We start from the raw sequence: 15,295 nt of genomic DNA on the forward strand, positions 1-15,295 counted from the left end.
TTTTTAAATCCAGCCTTTTTCTGTCTCTTCCATTCTGTAACTATCAACAAGAGAGAGAGAGAGAAATATTTTTTCCAATAGAAGTTTTTTTTTTTTTTTTTTTTTTTTTAGAGAAGAGGAAAAGGAAAAAGGGGAATACCAACCATGTAAGAAAGACTGTAAAGTGTACAAGGGAGGAGAATACTAACAATAGAAGTCAGAGGTACATTCGTACAGAAAAGAAAGGGATAAAAATGAGAGGAAAAAATGAAAGCTAAAGTAGTCACTAGGTAGGGAATAGAGGCTAAACTACGTAACGAGAAAAAAAGGAGAACTTTATAGTACTAGTTAGTAAAATTTAAGGGAAAAATTTGTTAAATTTCACTTAACTGCTCAAGAGCAACTGGTCACCATGTCTAATGCGGACAGTGGCAAACAAGATCTGAGGTACTTAGGAAGGGTGTGTTATGGGTAAGGGAAAAGCTCAAGAGTTTTTGGTTACCGAGAGCTATTGTAAAGGTCGAGTCAGATCTGAAGGATTGGATCCGAACCCATAGGTTCAGGATAGAATGAAAACTGACAACATCAGATACCAGCTCTAAGTAGTTTGGTCACGTTGACTAATGTCACCAAACAATGGGCATGGGTATATGTTGGTGATAACGGTGTTGAAGAACTACCCTATTGGAATCTACTGTAGGGAATAGGATCATAGAAAGTTACTAGGCTATTGGCCCTGAGGCCCTTATAAGCCTAGCCAAGAGTTAACCCATGTGTAGACAAATCAGCACCCGATGCCCCTGTCCAGCAGGGACATGGGTGGAATCCCAGGAATGTATTTTATATTTCCCATCCAGTTATCCAAGTTCTGCTTAAAAAGGGGTAAAGAGGTACTCTGCTTGACATGGAGAGAGAGTCTATTCCACAGATGGGGGAGTCTCTGGGACACAAATCTGTCCTGTCAACAAGTTCTATTGATGTCACAGACCACATTGAGGCCATGTGTGAGGGTTACTCGAGTGGAGCTTGACTTGCAGATATGCAGCAATCCCATCAAGGCGGGGTCCGAGATCGCCTTGTATTACAGACAGAGGTCACCTCTGAGAAGTCTGTATGAAACAGAGTAGAGGGACAGGGCTTTTAGCCTATCTGTGTATGGTAGATTTTTGAGGCCCTTAATTCTCCTGGTGAGGAACCTCTGTGGTTTCTCCAGCTACTGCATGTGCTTTGTGAGGTACATGCCTAATGGGGCATTGTACTCAATAATGGGCCTTATAAGGGAAGAATACAGGGATGTTATGACCTCCTTGTCCCTGGATGAGATACCCTTACTTATGAGATGGACCATGTAAGAAATCTTTCCATACAATGGAAGCAATGTGGTGGTCAAAAGTCAGGTTGCTATTAATCTGGGTGCTCAAATCTCTCACAACTGATTGCATGCTTAGGACATTGTTATTAATGTGATAACTAGCGGGGTTGTCACTCTCTCCAAAGGGGATGATGCATTTTTTTCTAGTCAGCTTGAGGCCATGTTTCTGGTACCAGTCATTTGTTTGGGTGAGACCTCTTGGAGGATGTCCACGTCACCAGGGGAATTGATGACAGCACCCAGCTTGCAGTCATCTGCAAACTTGCTCAGGCATAGCCCACTGGTTTTGGCCTGCACCTTAGAAAATTATATCTCAAATAACAGAGGCCCCAAGACCAAACTCTGGGGTACACCACACGATAGGGGTCTACTGCTTGAGGTGGCTTCCCCTATTTTGACTAGGTGGGTTCTATCAGTGAGCCAGTTAGCTACTCATCTGGTAACATATGGATTGATGCCTAGTTGAGAGAGTTAATCTATTATGCCCGAGTGGGGAATAGTATCAAAGGCTTTAGCCAGGTCAAGGTAGGCGGTGTGCACCGTCTTCCCCTCATCCATGACTTTGATGACTATCTCAAAAACGTTGACCAAATTTAACAGATATAACCTCCCCTTGATGAAGCCAAACTGTGTGGGATCGAGTGTTTGGAGGTTCCCAATGCCCTTGTTAATAAGGTCCATGATAATCCATTCCGTGGTCTTGCAGGCCAGGCTAGTTAGGCTGATGGGCCTATCATTTCCTGGACTGGTGGACGCTCCACCTTTGTGTAAAGGGATAATAGTGGCTGTCCTCCACTCAGCTGGGACAAAGCTGGTACTCAGGCTTTGGTTGAATAGGGTGCCTAATGGTGCTGCATGTTGCTGCCTGAGTTCATGTAGGATGCAGCCTGGGATGTTATTGGGTCCCGTGGAAGCTATATTTCTAGTCTTTGACAGAGCAGTGATGACCTGATCCCTAGATATATGGGGAAGGGGGCAGATACTGGGAATGTTCTGACTTACTGATGAGGGGGCAGAGGGGTGAAATTTTCGCTGAATCTGTCAGCCAGCAAGTCTGCTATATCTACGGCATTTGTATATGTGGTGTCCTTGACCACCAGTTCTGAACAGATCTGCGTGCTCCCTTTGAGATTATGGACATATGTGAAGAAGGCCTTATGACTGTCTCTAGTAGATGTGGCCAATTTTGACTCAAAATTTGCTTTGGAGGATTTCACTAGTGTTTTCATTTGCTTGTTTAGGCTAAGGAGAGATTGCTTCCATTTGGGCACCTGCTCCTTCTTGGCCCTGGACAGCAATTTTTTTTCTTTTGTCATAGAATTTACTTATTGCAGATGTCCACCAGACAGGTTTACTCTTCCTTGCGGAGGATGATTTAGTCCCGTCAGCTATTCCTGATTCCATGCATCTATATAAATGTTTGTATAGTAATTTTGTACAGTTTTGGATACTGATGCCAGTTCCTAGAGAGGGGGAGGGGACTGTGAATCTGTTTATACCATCCCTCAAGAGGCTGTAATCAGCTGTGGAGAAGTGTTTTCCAGAATTAGGGTAAAGGGTTGAATCTTGACAGATTCAAAGAGGTCTAGATAGGCAGATTAGGCATCTTGAGTCAAATTTGAGGACCAGTAGCTAGCTATGATTTGTATAGGGGCTTTGTCAACAGTTAACTGCACCTGGAGTGTCTCCTGTGTGTCATCCTGTTTGACCAGCCTGGAGGTGTGTATGTCTTTAATATATATTGAAACTCCACAGCTTTACTACCCACAGTTTGGGGTCTGAAGGTATGACAGTAACCAGGTATGGCTGGGGTGCTCTCCATAGCTTTGAACCAGGTTTCTGAGACTACCCAGATGTCAGCATTTTCCAGGGTTAAAATTGCTTGCAATGAGTGCAGTTTCATTGTTAGACTCCTAGCGTTTAGCAGCATTACCTTTAATTTGCGTTTTGTTGAAATTTTTATGTTGGTAGTTTTAACCTCATCACTTTTTCTAAAAAAAGCACTATGGGGAGGCAACTGCCTTTGCCAGAAGCCTGAAGCCCAAGTGACACAGATGCAGGCCATCTCTGGCAAAGCATTGTGGTCTGTCGATCACATCTTTCCGGGCTGTCAGGTACAGGATCCGCCTGGAACGACACCAGAAACTAAGCCAGTTGTTAAGTCAATCATTTTATGTCTGTATTGAGGCATCATTCTGGGCGATGGTAGAATGCTGCTTAAAGCTAGGGACATACTTGCCTGGGACACACATTCGGTGAGTTCAATCAGGTCTCTCTTCATACAGTCCAGGGAGGTACATCTCAAATCATTCATGCCAATATGGACTATGACTGAGTCATAACAGTACCTGTTGTTGAGAGACCTGATTGCGTGTGTGGTACGTTGGATTCTGGCCCCTGGGAGACAACTAACCGTGACTTTTCCTTATCCAGCCTGGTGAGAGGCTCATCTGTGTGTCTCACAATGGAGTCTCCTATGACTAACATGTTAGGTTTATGGTTAAGCCTTAGTAGGTGTGAGACACAGGTGTGTGAACTATGCCTGATATGTGGTGTGGAGGGCTGTAGAGATCGTGTGTGTTTTTGCCTCGAGGTCTCCTTTGTTTGGGTATGTTTTTGTTGAGGACCTCCACATATGTGGGTGTGTGTTGTGTAGGTGTGGGTGGTGTTTGAGGTGTAGTGATTGTGTTGAAAACTTTCTCAGTGCCAGACATACTGGCTCCATGCTAACCAACAGTGGACAACAGCCTGCCATAAAGCCCAGCAGCCCTGTGTCAATAAGCTACTGGCCAAATCTCCAGTTGCCCAGCTTGGCTTAGCTGGGATAGCTCTGTTGAGTGAAAGTTGAACACAATCAACCTGCCAAATATGAACTCAGGATTGCTATACTCAGTATGGGTTCCCTAACAGGATACACATTGGAAGTGGATGATATAATGGTAAGGAGGAGGCTGGGCATGGTATGCATACAGCATGGTTGCAATAGTGAGGAAAAGAATGCATTCAGACAGCAGTTGCAGGATCTGCTAGATAAAGCAGGAAAACATAAGCTGATGTTGATGATAATGGAAAACCTGAATGCACATATCGGGACAGACATAACAGAATATGAGGACTGCCTGTGTCCACATGGGTGGGTAAATGGGAATAAAGGAGAGGCTATTTTAGACTTCTGTTTGGCATATAATGGTGGCCAAAACATGATTCAGCAACAGGCAGTCATAAGATCACATACAAGAGTGACCAATATGCAACTCAGGTAGCCTTCCACCTAGTAAGAAAAGGGGCATTGAGGTAGAATTAGTGACTGTAAAGTTGTCCTCAGTGAATCAGGCAGCCCACAATATAAATTGCTGTTTACCGCAATTAGCTGAAAGAAGTGGTCAGGGACAATTCTAAGGTCAACAGAGACCAGGGTGAATACTTGGAAATTGACTGGAGAGAAAGCATAAGAGTTCAAAGATTATTTAGGGCTCTAACACCTCAGGAAGAAGAGGAAATAAGTGATGTTGAAGAAGAATGGTGCTGTTTCAAAACAGCATTTAAAAGGACTACAGAACAGATATGTGGCTGAGCAAGGTATGGAAGCAAGGAATATACAAAAAGATGGTGGCAGAATGCAGAAGTCCAGGAAGTCATTAAAAGAAAAGACGAGTGCAGAAAATAGTGGGAGACAGAAAATAAGGACCAGGCAAAGAAGGAATGCTGGTTGGCTAACAGACTAAGTCAGCAGTTTGCAATAGCAAAGAACAAAGTATTAGAGGCATCCTACCAGCTTCTGATAAGTTACTCAATAAGCTTCTGGAAAGTGATTCAGTACATGGCACAAAGTAACTCTATCAGGTTGCAACACAAAGACAGAAAAGATAAAGATAGTCAGACACTCTTCATAAGGGATGCCAGCAATAACAAGCTCACTAGTCCATAGGACATCCAAGGCAGATGGAAGGAGTACTTCCAGCAGCTTCTGAATGAAGAAAACCCACAGAAACTATAGTGCACCAGGTACAGCCTAAAATGAAAGATGAGGAGGAGCCCACCCTAGGAGAAGTAAGAACAGCACTAAGGAAAATGAAGTCAGGAAAGAGGTAGGCTCAGATGAGGTCACAGCAGATATGATCAAGATTTTGTGCGAGACAGGAAGAAATGGCTTCTCATGGTAGTCACAGCAGTATGGAAAGAAAAGTGTATCCCAGGGTGCAGCGGTTAGCATTGTCGCTTCACAGCAAAAGGTTCTCTGGTTTAATTCACGGCTGGAGTGCCTTCTGTGCAGAGTCTGCATGTCTGCCCTGCAGTCGAGTGAATCTTTAAAGACATGCAGGTAGGTGCATTGTGAGTATGTGTGCCTTCTTTGAAGGTTGGGAGTCAGGCTGGCAACTTGACACCATAAAAACACTACTGCCGATCAATCTGCGGACCGGTGAGCCACTGTGGCAACCCCTAACCAGGAAAAGCTGAAAGACATTGCTAGTGCCAGTGTAAAGAACAAAGGGGACATTCACAACTGTAGGCCATACACATGCATCAAACTCCAGTCACACTGCATAAAAGTTCTGGACAGGGTGATTGATAAATACGCAGAGTAGTTGAAAGTAAGATGGGAAATGAGCAGTTTGGACTCGCATCAGGATACAGCACAACTGACCAGATGTTTACAACTGAGAAGAAGCTAGAGATGAGGAAAGAATCCCACACTAGGCATTCCTGGACTTGGAGAAAGCATATGACAAGGTCCCAAGAAGGCAGACTTGGGTACTTCTACAGTGGTATGAAGTTCCACAAATATGGTAGAGTTAGTGCAGACTGTGTACAAGGACCCAATGACTCAAATTTGAACAGTGTTCAGTCTCACAGAGGGGTTCCCAGTGGGACTGGGTGTGCATCCTAGTAATCATATCTACAAGCACCCCTTAAAAGAATATCTTCTCAATACCAGACTTTGCACTTGCTTTTCTCCAGGCTGAATGTGACTCACCATTTTCCTTCCCTTTCTCCGCCTCTTCCTTCTCCCTCCCTCCTTCCTCTCACTATTCTATATTCCCAAAGTTGCGCTATGCAGATGACATGGCATTGCATACAATGAGCAAGAACTTCAGCAAAGGATAGGGGAATGGAATGCAAACGTGAAGGTACATGGGAAGAAATTGAGTAAAGCTGTAATGGCAGCAAATGGGGAAAATCAGAAGAAACTAAACACTGACACAGAAGGAAAAATAGTGGAGCAACTTAACAACTTCAAGTAACTGGGGAAGTTGGTTGAGGAGAAGGGAAATCTAAATGAGGAGGTCAAAGCTAGAATCAAAGGGGCTGCAACTAACTGGCACAGACTGCCAGGGTTAATGTATGACAGAGGAATGCCAAAGAAGCTGAAAAGTAAGGTAAAGTAACAGTGTTGTAACCAGTACTACTATATGGTACAGAGATCTGGGCAGTAAAGACAGAGCACACGAAGAAGCTAGAGGTGATGGAGATGACATGAGTGAGACAGGTGATAGAATGAATAATGTGTGACAAATGAAGAAATAACCATATCAGAGCAAAAGCCAGAGTAGCTCCTAGTGCAGAGAAAGTCAAAGATAACAGATTACAGTGGTTTGGACACGTGCAAAAAATTAGAAGATAATCTGGAAAAAGAAGATTTGAGACGGACAGGAAGAAGGCATGAGGAAATGAGGGTGTCCAGCAAAGAGATGGATGGACTGAGTGAGAAAAGACCTGCGGCAGTTAGGCATGAATGTCGAAGAAGGTAGGATAGTGGCATTGAATCGAGAAAGAGACAGGGTGACAGTTGACAAGATACCCTGACACTACATAGAAAATGGGGAAAAGTGGGTTGATGATGATGACTTTTTCATGTTCAGATCTGCAGCTAGGTACCACCCATATTCATCTCTGTTCTCTATATCAGCCACTACAAAGATCACCTCTGGAAGCAGTAATTATTTTATGCTGCAGTAAGAAGCACTTGTGTTTGATCTCAACATGTAAGGTCAATCTTGCAATTTATCATGTTGTAACATCACAAAGACTGCTTTCAGTGAATGTTCAATGGTTGTTTCATTTAAGTACTCAGCAATAAAAAAATTAAAAACAAAAAAAAAACTGCTTTAATTTTTTGCTTTTGTTGCCACGGCACCCTGGCAGGGAATCTCTGTTCTGCATTATTCATACCTTTTTTCATAATTTCAGAGCAACACAGACTACTTTTTCTAGACAGGTAGTAATTTACTATTACTGAGGTTAAGAGACAACTATATTGAAAAACTTAGCAAAACTATTACAACCATCACCATCATTTTTTTTATTATTATATTAGTATTATTATTTCCATAATGAAAAAAAGACAATAAATTAACTGACATTATTACCTGAAGTCTGGAATTCCACTGGGCGTACTAATTCCTGCACCAGCCATCACCACTATACGGGTGCATTGCTTATTCTTCACTAATTCTGCTACATCCTGAAGTGAGACATGCTTCTCTCTGCTGCCTCCAGCCTTTCCAAAAGATATGAGAGCTGAAGAGGAGACTGAAAAGTGCCTGGCATGTTGGTTTCTAATATTAATGATAAAAAAGCCTGTCAAAAATACAAACTACTAATGATAATGTTACAGCAAAAAACCTTTTATATAATCAAGTGATTAATATACCTTCTTACAATACAGCTACAAAAATACCAAATATATCTAAAATTTTACTATTTTCTTAGCAGCAGACCATAAAGCATAGTATGTGCTATGAAGTAAGAAAGTAGCAGATCCATGGGTAAAGTACAGTTGCATAAGTCCTACTTACCTGCAACAGTAGATGTTCATACAACATTCTGCCTTACTGGCATTTTGGTAGTAGTGCCCCGCTACCCTTCTTCAAAAGCTCGGAGTCCCTCCCACTGCCTGTCTGTGGGTGTGATGGGCCAATCACCTAACAGTACAAGGACTGCCTTACAGACTCATAGTTTTCTAGGGTCCAGAAGGGAGACAGAAGATGACAACGTAAGCTTTGCTAACACTTACTGTTCCAACTAAGACCACCCCCAATAAAGGACGCTTAGCAGAGTTCAATGGCAGTCCAACACAAAACTATGTGCATCCAAAAAAGGGGACTGGTGGGTGGGTACTGTAAGTAAGGCAGCATGTCCTACAAATATCTATTGCTACAGTTAAGCAGGACTTGTGCAACTCTACTACATTCAACAAACACACTGTATTACGGGCACTCTGGTACATTCACAAAGAGCACCCAGCCTGGGAGGAGGAAGGATAAAGGTCCAGGTGCTCCTAGATAATGGTCCTAGGGAAGCCTGCTCTGGAACTAGAAAAGGCATCCATCTTGTAGCATTTCATACAGGTACAGACTGAGGAACAAGTTGTTGCCTCTAGAATACATCTACAGTCCACTCCTTTCCAATATGCCACTGAAGAGGAAAACAGCCTGGTGGAATGTGTCTTTACTTTGCCTGGATTTGTCTTGCCATGGGGGGTTTGACGGCCTCTCTGTTCTGGGCCAGTAAACAGGGAGCCTCAATCCTCACTACAGACACTGGTGAGAGATGGTGACTAAAAACAGAAATAGATTTACACAGTATTTTAAGATGTAGTTCTCTGCATCAAGCACAATTTCCCCCAAGAGCATACATGGAACACACTCCAGACCTGGGACTGAACACTCTCTCTTCAGAATTCAAACAAGACTCACTTTGGAGCACTGTATCCCAGTTCCAAATAGCTGACACACCCACACCTGGGTATTTGATTTACACACACACACACACACACACACACACACACACACACACACACACACACACACACTTCTGGGAAAGGTTGGCATAGATTTACTACCAGCAACCCTTCTGCCTAGACTATAAGGTACCCATGCTGCCACCAGTCAACTATTCTAATGCTCTTACAATTCTATTGAGTAAAATCAATACTAATATAAATGGTAGGGTGTAACCAAAGCAGAAAGGTTTTTGAGTGTCCAAAGCATCACTAAAATAAGTAGAAGTGCTCTCCAGATGTTAAAAGTAATCTCTAAAAGACCAGCCACAATGAAAGGTATAACATAACAAATAATAAAATGGAAAACATGAGAATATTAAATATCTAAGTACAATCACAGGAGAATAAAGACACAGCTGGACTGATTCAAACAGATGCAGAAATACACTTAATTAATCTCACTGTATTTCCTGACTGGCTAAAGAACAACTGCTCCCTAGCTAACTTAATTAATACAGGAAGGCAAGACTAGATGCTGAGATGCTTATACAGGAAGGCAAGACTAGATGCTGAGATGCTTACTTCCACAAGGCAAGGTGATGAGCTTCTAACTAACTGATCTGAACTGTGATAAATGTCATATATCTTTTATATCAGTTTATAAAGAAAACAAAACAAACTGCTACACAAGTTCCTTTCAGTGCTGGTTATAGAATGACATCACATTTGATCACCTGACTCTGGTACAATACACACTCAGAGCTTTGCTAAGATCTTTTGCAGTGTCTGAAAGCTATAGAACAATTTCAAAAACTTCTACTCTTGACCTTCCAGAATTCTTTGTTTAAACATATACATGTCATCGGTTATAATAACACTGTTGATACATTTTTAACACAGGCATCTGTACAGGTCAGTGTGATAGTCAAATGACACAAAATTATCTATAAAACTTCAGCCAACCACGCTGGCACATGTTACATATCTACTGCCATATTCTCCCTGGCACAGATGGCAATATCTCACATCATCACATCGGGTGTAATAAAAACAATACTAGAGGATAACCCATGATCAATGGTTTGCTTAGAAACAGTCTGTACCTTCTTTGTCCCTGTGTAGGAAATAAAAAGCCTTTCAAGCCTTCCTGAAGGGTTTTTGTAAGAAACTGAACTGTGCTAAATAGGTATTAGTCTCCCCTTTATGTGCCAAATCATCTTGTACCTTTCAGAGTAAAAGTCTGCATACAGTGAAATTTGGTTAAGAATGTTTTAATATGTACAGTGGAGTTAGATGTCAACAATATCCAACTCAAAACTTGCTGTCTCTGATAACAGTGCTGATAAAGTGAAACAGACTGAATTATAATGTCCATAGATTCTGCAATCATTATGCTCAGAATATTCATTTCCTCCTGAATAATATAATTAATATTCTGGAATACTGGATATTTGATCTGACTTCTGCACTCACTCTTGACTGTCGCAGCCAAACTTCTGTGGACTACACTGCAATAACTTTATGCGTATCAATCCAAACTAACTTACTTCAGTGTCTGAAGTATCTCTCTCTTAATAACAAAACCCTGTAAATTCCGTACAAGTTCTACACGCCTCTTTAACCTTGGTTCTCAAGCCTCAAACCATCTAAACAAGATCTGTTTGTACTTAATGTACTGCACAGTCTGTTAGCACATTTTATTCTTATCAGTATTCTTGACTGAAGGTTATTCATTTGTAATGAAACATTCCTTTCTATTGAAGCTGCAAGTAAAATGTAAAATATAAAATGACAAAATAGGTCTGCTTTGACATGGCTGCATTTCTTGGCCTATGCAAAGAGAACACTGTATTTATGTCTAATACACTACATTTAAGTGAAACATAATCTTACAATTCACCCCAAGACCCCTAAACAGGGTTCAGCTTTTGTAGCGACTTTAAAATAGGAAATATAAAATGAAGACACAGGCCTGACCTTACATTTTCAGGCCTATTTTACTAACTATATTTATCTTAAAATATAACATTGCCTCTGAAATTACCGAACTGGGGTTTACTTCTGTAATTACTTTATACATTTATTAATATAGTCTGCAAAGGATACTGTAATGATTATTAGAACTAATATGACCAGTTGGTGTTACTTGAGCATTATGGTCTGTTAATTATCTTCAAATCTTTTGAAGTCTCTTAACTTTATGATTTAATTATAAGTGGGCAATTCTTTAACATGTGTTATAAGTAGTATTAAATATTTTAAGTAGTTATTTATAAGCTCCCTTTTTATACCTGTAATATATGTATCTTGAAGCATAATTACCATATACTATATTAACTTGTTTCTGTAAATCCTCAGCTAGATTTGTTAAAGTGTTTACCAATAATCCTGTACATTTACTTTTTTAATTTTTATATGCTATAATGAAGGTATTATTTTTAAACATGTGTTTCAAATATTCTGTAAATATCGATGTGGTGAGTACATTTACTAAAACCTATGCTTTTTGCATTTCAGATATATACATTTGCATACCCTGTCAACGTCTTTTTAATTTTGTCTAATGTGCAATAATCATTATGTAATGTGCACTGTATTCTGTAAGAAATTAACAAATTAAGCCTGACCAGTCATGCCTTGAATATATTAAATAACTGTTACTACTTATTCTTTAGATAACTTATCTCAATAACCCTGTTACAAATAATTCTGCCACTTTACCCTTAAAACTAATGACTGAATTATATGAGGTATGATGCAATTATGCAGTCTGTTTTAATTATATATGCATACTATTTGTACATGTTGTAAAGTGTATGGTAATGCTGTTAGAAATATAAGTATGAATATTATATTCTGAAATCAGACTAAAGTGCATTATACTGAGCATTTAAAGTAACTGAGTATGACTGTCATATTCTGAAACTTGACTGAAATTTACACTAAATTGATGCACATTTATATTAACATTTGAAATAACTGTGTATGAATGTTATATTCTGGAAATTAACTAAACTATTACTGAAGGAATACCTTTTTCTGCCAGTATTATCTGAACGCAGAAAAAAGCATAAGTTGAAATCTGATACTGTTAAACAACTGTCTACAAACATAACTTGAAAATGACTTTTCTTTGGAGAACTGAAACGCATTAACATAAATTTAAATTAGAATATTGCTGAATAATTTAAGTAGTGAACAACGTTTCATTCATATTTAAAGAACACTGAAAAAAAAATCTTCACTTCTGACTGTTGTAGTCTTCTGTCTTCTTGAAACATGTATAGGCTAAACAGAAAAGTACAGTTGTGTACCTACCATAAATGTAGATGTTCGAGTGTTTTCACTATTGCAGTCATTACAATTGGGTTATCCTGCTGGCAGGCTACCCGCAGTCGGCCTGAATTCAAAGTCTAGGTCCTGCATCGGTTGCTGTTGCCTCCTCCCTGACGTCAGTGCGCCAGGTGTATAAAAGATGCAGCCGATGCCATTTTCTTCAGTTTTTCTTGCCCCAGCTGTCAGGTGCCCCCAAAAGGGTAGGCTAAAAAAATGTCAATAAAGCATGCATGTACCAAGTAACAAGTTTCCTTCATCTACAAGCAAATACACCACATAGGTTGTATAGACTAGAGAAGTACAGATAAGGTCCAGCAAAGATAAGGGGGATTGTGGGAGGGTAACCTGGACTACAACATTGAATACACTCGAACATCTACATTTATGGAAGGTACACAACTGTACTATGTTCATCATGTTTCACTGTTGCAGTCATTACAATTGGGTTGAATCCCAAAGCTAAGGTTGGGAGGCTGGAACTAAATAGAATTAGGAGTGGCTATGAGGCCCTGCAGTACTGCAGTGGCAAAGCCTGCCCTGGATTTGGAGTAGAGTGGTAAGTGGTAGTGCTTTGTAAAAGTGTGCACTGAACTCCAGGTTGCAGCCTCTAAAATGTCTTTGGTTGGCACTCCGCTGAGGAAGGCTGCTGAAGTGGCTGCTGCTCTGGTTGAATGTGGCCTAATGCCCTTAGGCACTGATTTGCCATGTTGAGAATAGCATAAACGAATGCAGTGACCTATCCACGTTGAAATATTCTGCTTTGAGATAGCCTTTCCTTGTGATCCTGCAGCATATGCTACCAGTAATTGCTCAGTCTTTCTGAAAGCTTTGGTTCTGTCCAAGTAGAAGTGCAGCTGTGTGTGCATGTCCAAAGAATGCAGAAGTTTCTCACCCTTATTCTGTGGGTTTGGATAAAAGGTAGGCAAATTAATAGTTTGGTTGAGGGCCACACTGGACAGTACCTTAGGCATAAACGTGGGGTTTGTCCTTAGAGAAACCTCATCTGGATGGAAAATGATAAAAGGTTCCACAGCCATGAGTGCCTGTAGCTCCGAGACTCATCTTGCAGAGGTTATTGCTAGGAGCAGAGCTGTTTTCCATGATAAAAATTTTATATCAGCTGTAGCAGCTGGCTCAAAAGGAGGCAGAGTGAGTTTTTCCAAGACATAAATGATGCCCATGCAGGTATTGGTGATCTCCTTGGAGGCAGTAAGTTTTTGGCTCCTCTGAGGTACTGCCTTAATAAAGAATGAGAAAAAATAGGTGTCTCTGTATTGTAATGAGCTGAAATGGCAGAGGCATGAATCTTAATTGATGAAAAGGATAGGCCTTTGTCCAGCATCTCAGTTAAGTATTTCAAAATCCGAGGCATATTTGGTACAATCATGTCAATTCCTTGTGCCTGGTTCCAAGCACAGAATCTCTTCCATTTTTCTGCATAAGATTTTCTGGTACTGGGCCTCCAAGACAACATCCATCACCGCTTTAGAGAGAGGTGTGTTTTGAAAAGCTACATTATCCGCCATGCTGCCAGATTTAAGGTCCTGAGTTGGCTGTGCAGGATCTGATTGTTTTGTTGAGTCAGTAAGTGAGGAATTTGAGGTAATGCCCATGCTGGGCATTGAGTCAAGTTCCTTAGGATTGGATACCAGTGCTGGCGGGGCCAGTCTGGGGCAATCAGTATCATTTTTGGCTTCTCCTGTCTGACCTTTAGGAGTACCTTGGGGAGGAGAGGCAGTGGGGGAAAGGCATATACTGTTAAGTTTTTCCAGCTGAAAGATAGAGCATCCTCTTTCCATGCTTGCTTGTGATAAGTCCTTGTGCAGAATCTCTGTAGTTGGCAGTTGTGAGGGGAGGCAAACAGATCTATGTCCGGGCATCCTCAATTCCTTGTTATCATGTTGAAGACTTGTGGATCCAATTTCCACTCGTGGGGATCCATGAGGTTTCTGCTTAGTTCATCTGCCAGACTATTTATCTTTCCTGGCAGGAATTGTGCTTGCAGATGTACTTGGTAAGTCAATGCTGTGCCCCACAAAGTTATGGCTAGTCTGCAAAGGGGATAGGAATGTGTGCCTCCCTGCTTGTTTATGAACCACATGACTGCAGTATTGTCCAACTTTATCAGTAGTTGTCCTGGATGAAGTAGATCCTTGAAGGCTGTCAGGGCATTTTTAACAGCTAGCATCTCTTTTTGATTGATATGTAGATGCATTTGGATTGCGGACCATGAGCCCTGAATACATCTTCCTGCCATGTGGGCCCCCTAGGCATAATCTGATGCATCTGTTGTCAATGTCTGCCTGGCTGGGGTTATGGTGAATGGCTGCCCCTTGTTGTGGTGACAGGCCTTTGCCCACCATCGAAACTCCTGTTGCAGGCAGGGAATGAGTACAATTATTGTTTCCAAGCTGTGGCAATGTTGAGTCCAAACACTTTTTAGATACCATTGTAGTTTCCTCATATGCAGTCTTGCATATGGAACTAGCAGAATGCAAGATGCCATAAAGCCCAAAGCCTGCAGAATTTTTCTTGCAGTTAACTGGGTGTTTGTTGCCAACATTTTGAAATAAGTAGTCAGTTGCCTTTGTTTGTCTGGCGTGAGATAAGCCATCTGGGCAGATGTATTTAAGCTTGCACCCAGGAATATTATCTCTTGAGAGGGTACAAGTTTTGATTTCTTTTCGTTTACTGTGTACCCTAGGCATGTTAGCAATCTTTTTACAAACGCCAGATGCTGTAGTAGTATGTCCTTGTTCTCTGCTTGAATAAGGCAGTCGTCCAAGTAAGGATATATTTGCATTCCTCTTTGTCTGCAAAATGCAATTACTGGTGCCAGGTATTTTGTGAAGACCCTGGGCGCAGTAGATAAGCCAAAGGGCAGT

General features: G+C 41.1%; 1 protein-coding gene across 2 annotated transcripts in view; it reads right to left on the reverse strand.

Moving 5' to 3' along the window:
• SIRT3 (sirtuin 3) overlaps positions 1 to 15,295 on the reverse strand; it is a 714,236-nt gene that overhangs the window by 605,720 nt on the left and 93,221 nt on the right. For both annotated transcript variants that reach the window (XM_044082822.1, XM_044082821.1), the window contains exon 3: positions 7,720 to 7,908. In XM_044082822.1, the coding sequence (XP_043938757.1) occupies positions 7,720 to 7,908 (189 nt within the window). The remainder of the gene's footprint in view (positions 1 to 7,719; positions 7,909 to 15,295) is intronic.

Source organism: Protopterus annectens, chromosome 9.part0, assembly GCF_019279795.1.
Source record: "Protopterus annectens isolate FY-2018-M chromosome 9.part0, PAN1.0, whole genome shotgun sequence".
Classification (NCBI taxonomy): Eukaryota; Metazoa; Chordata; order Ceratodontiformes; family Protopteridae; genus Protopterus; species Protopterus annectens.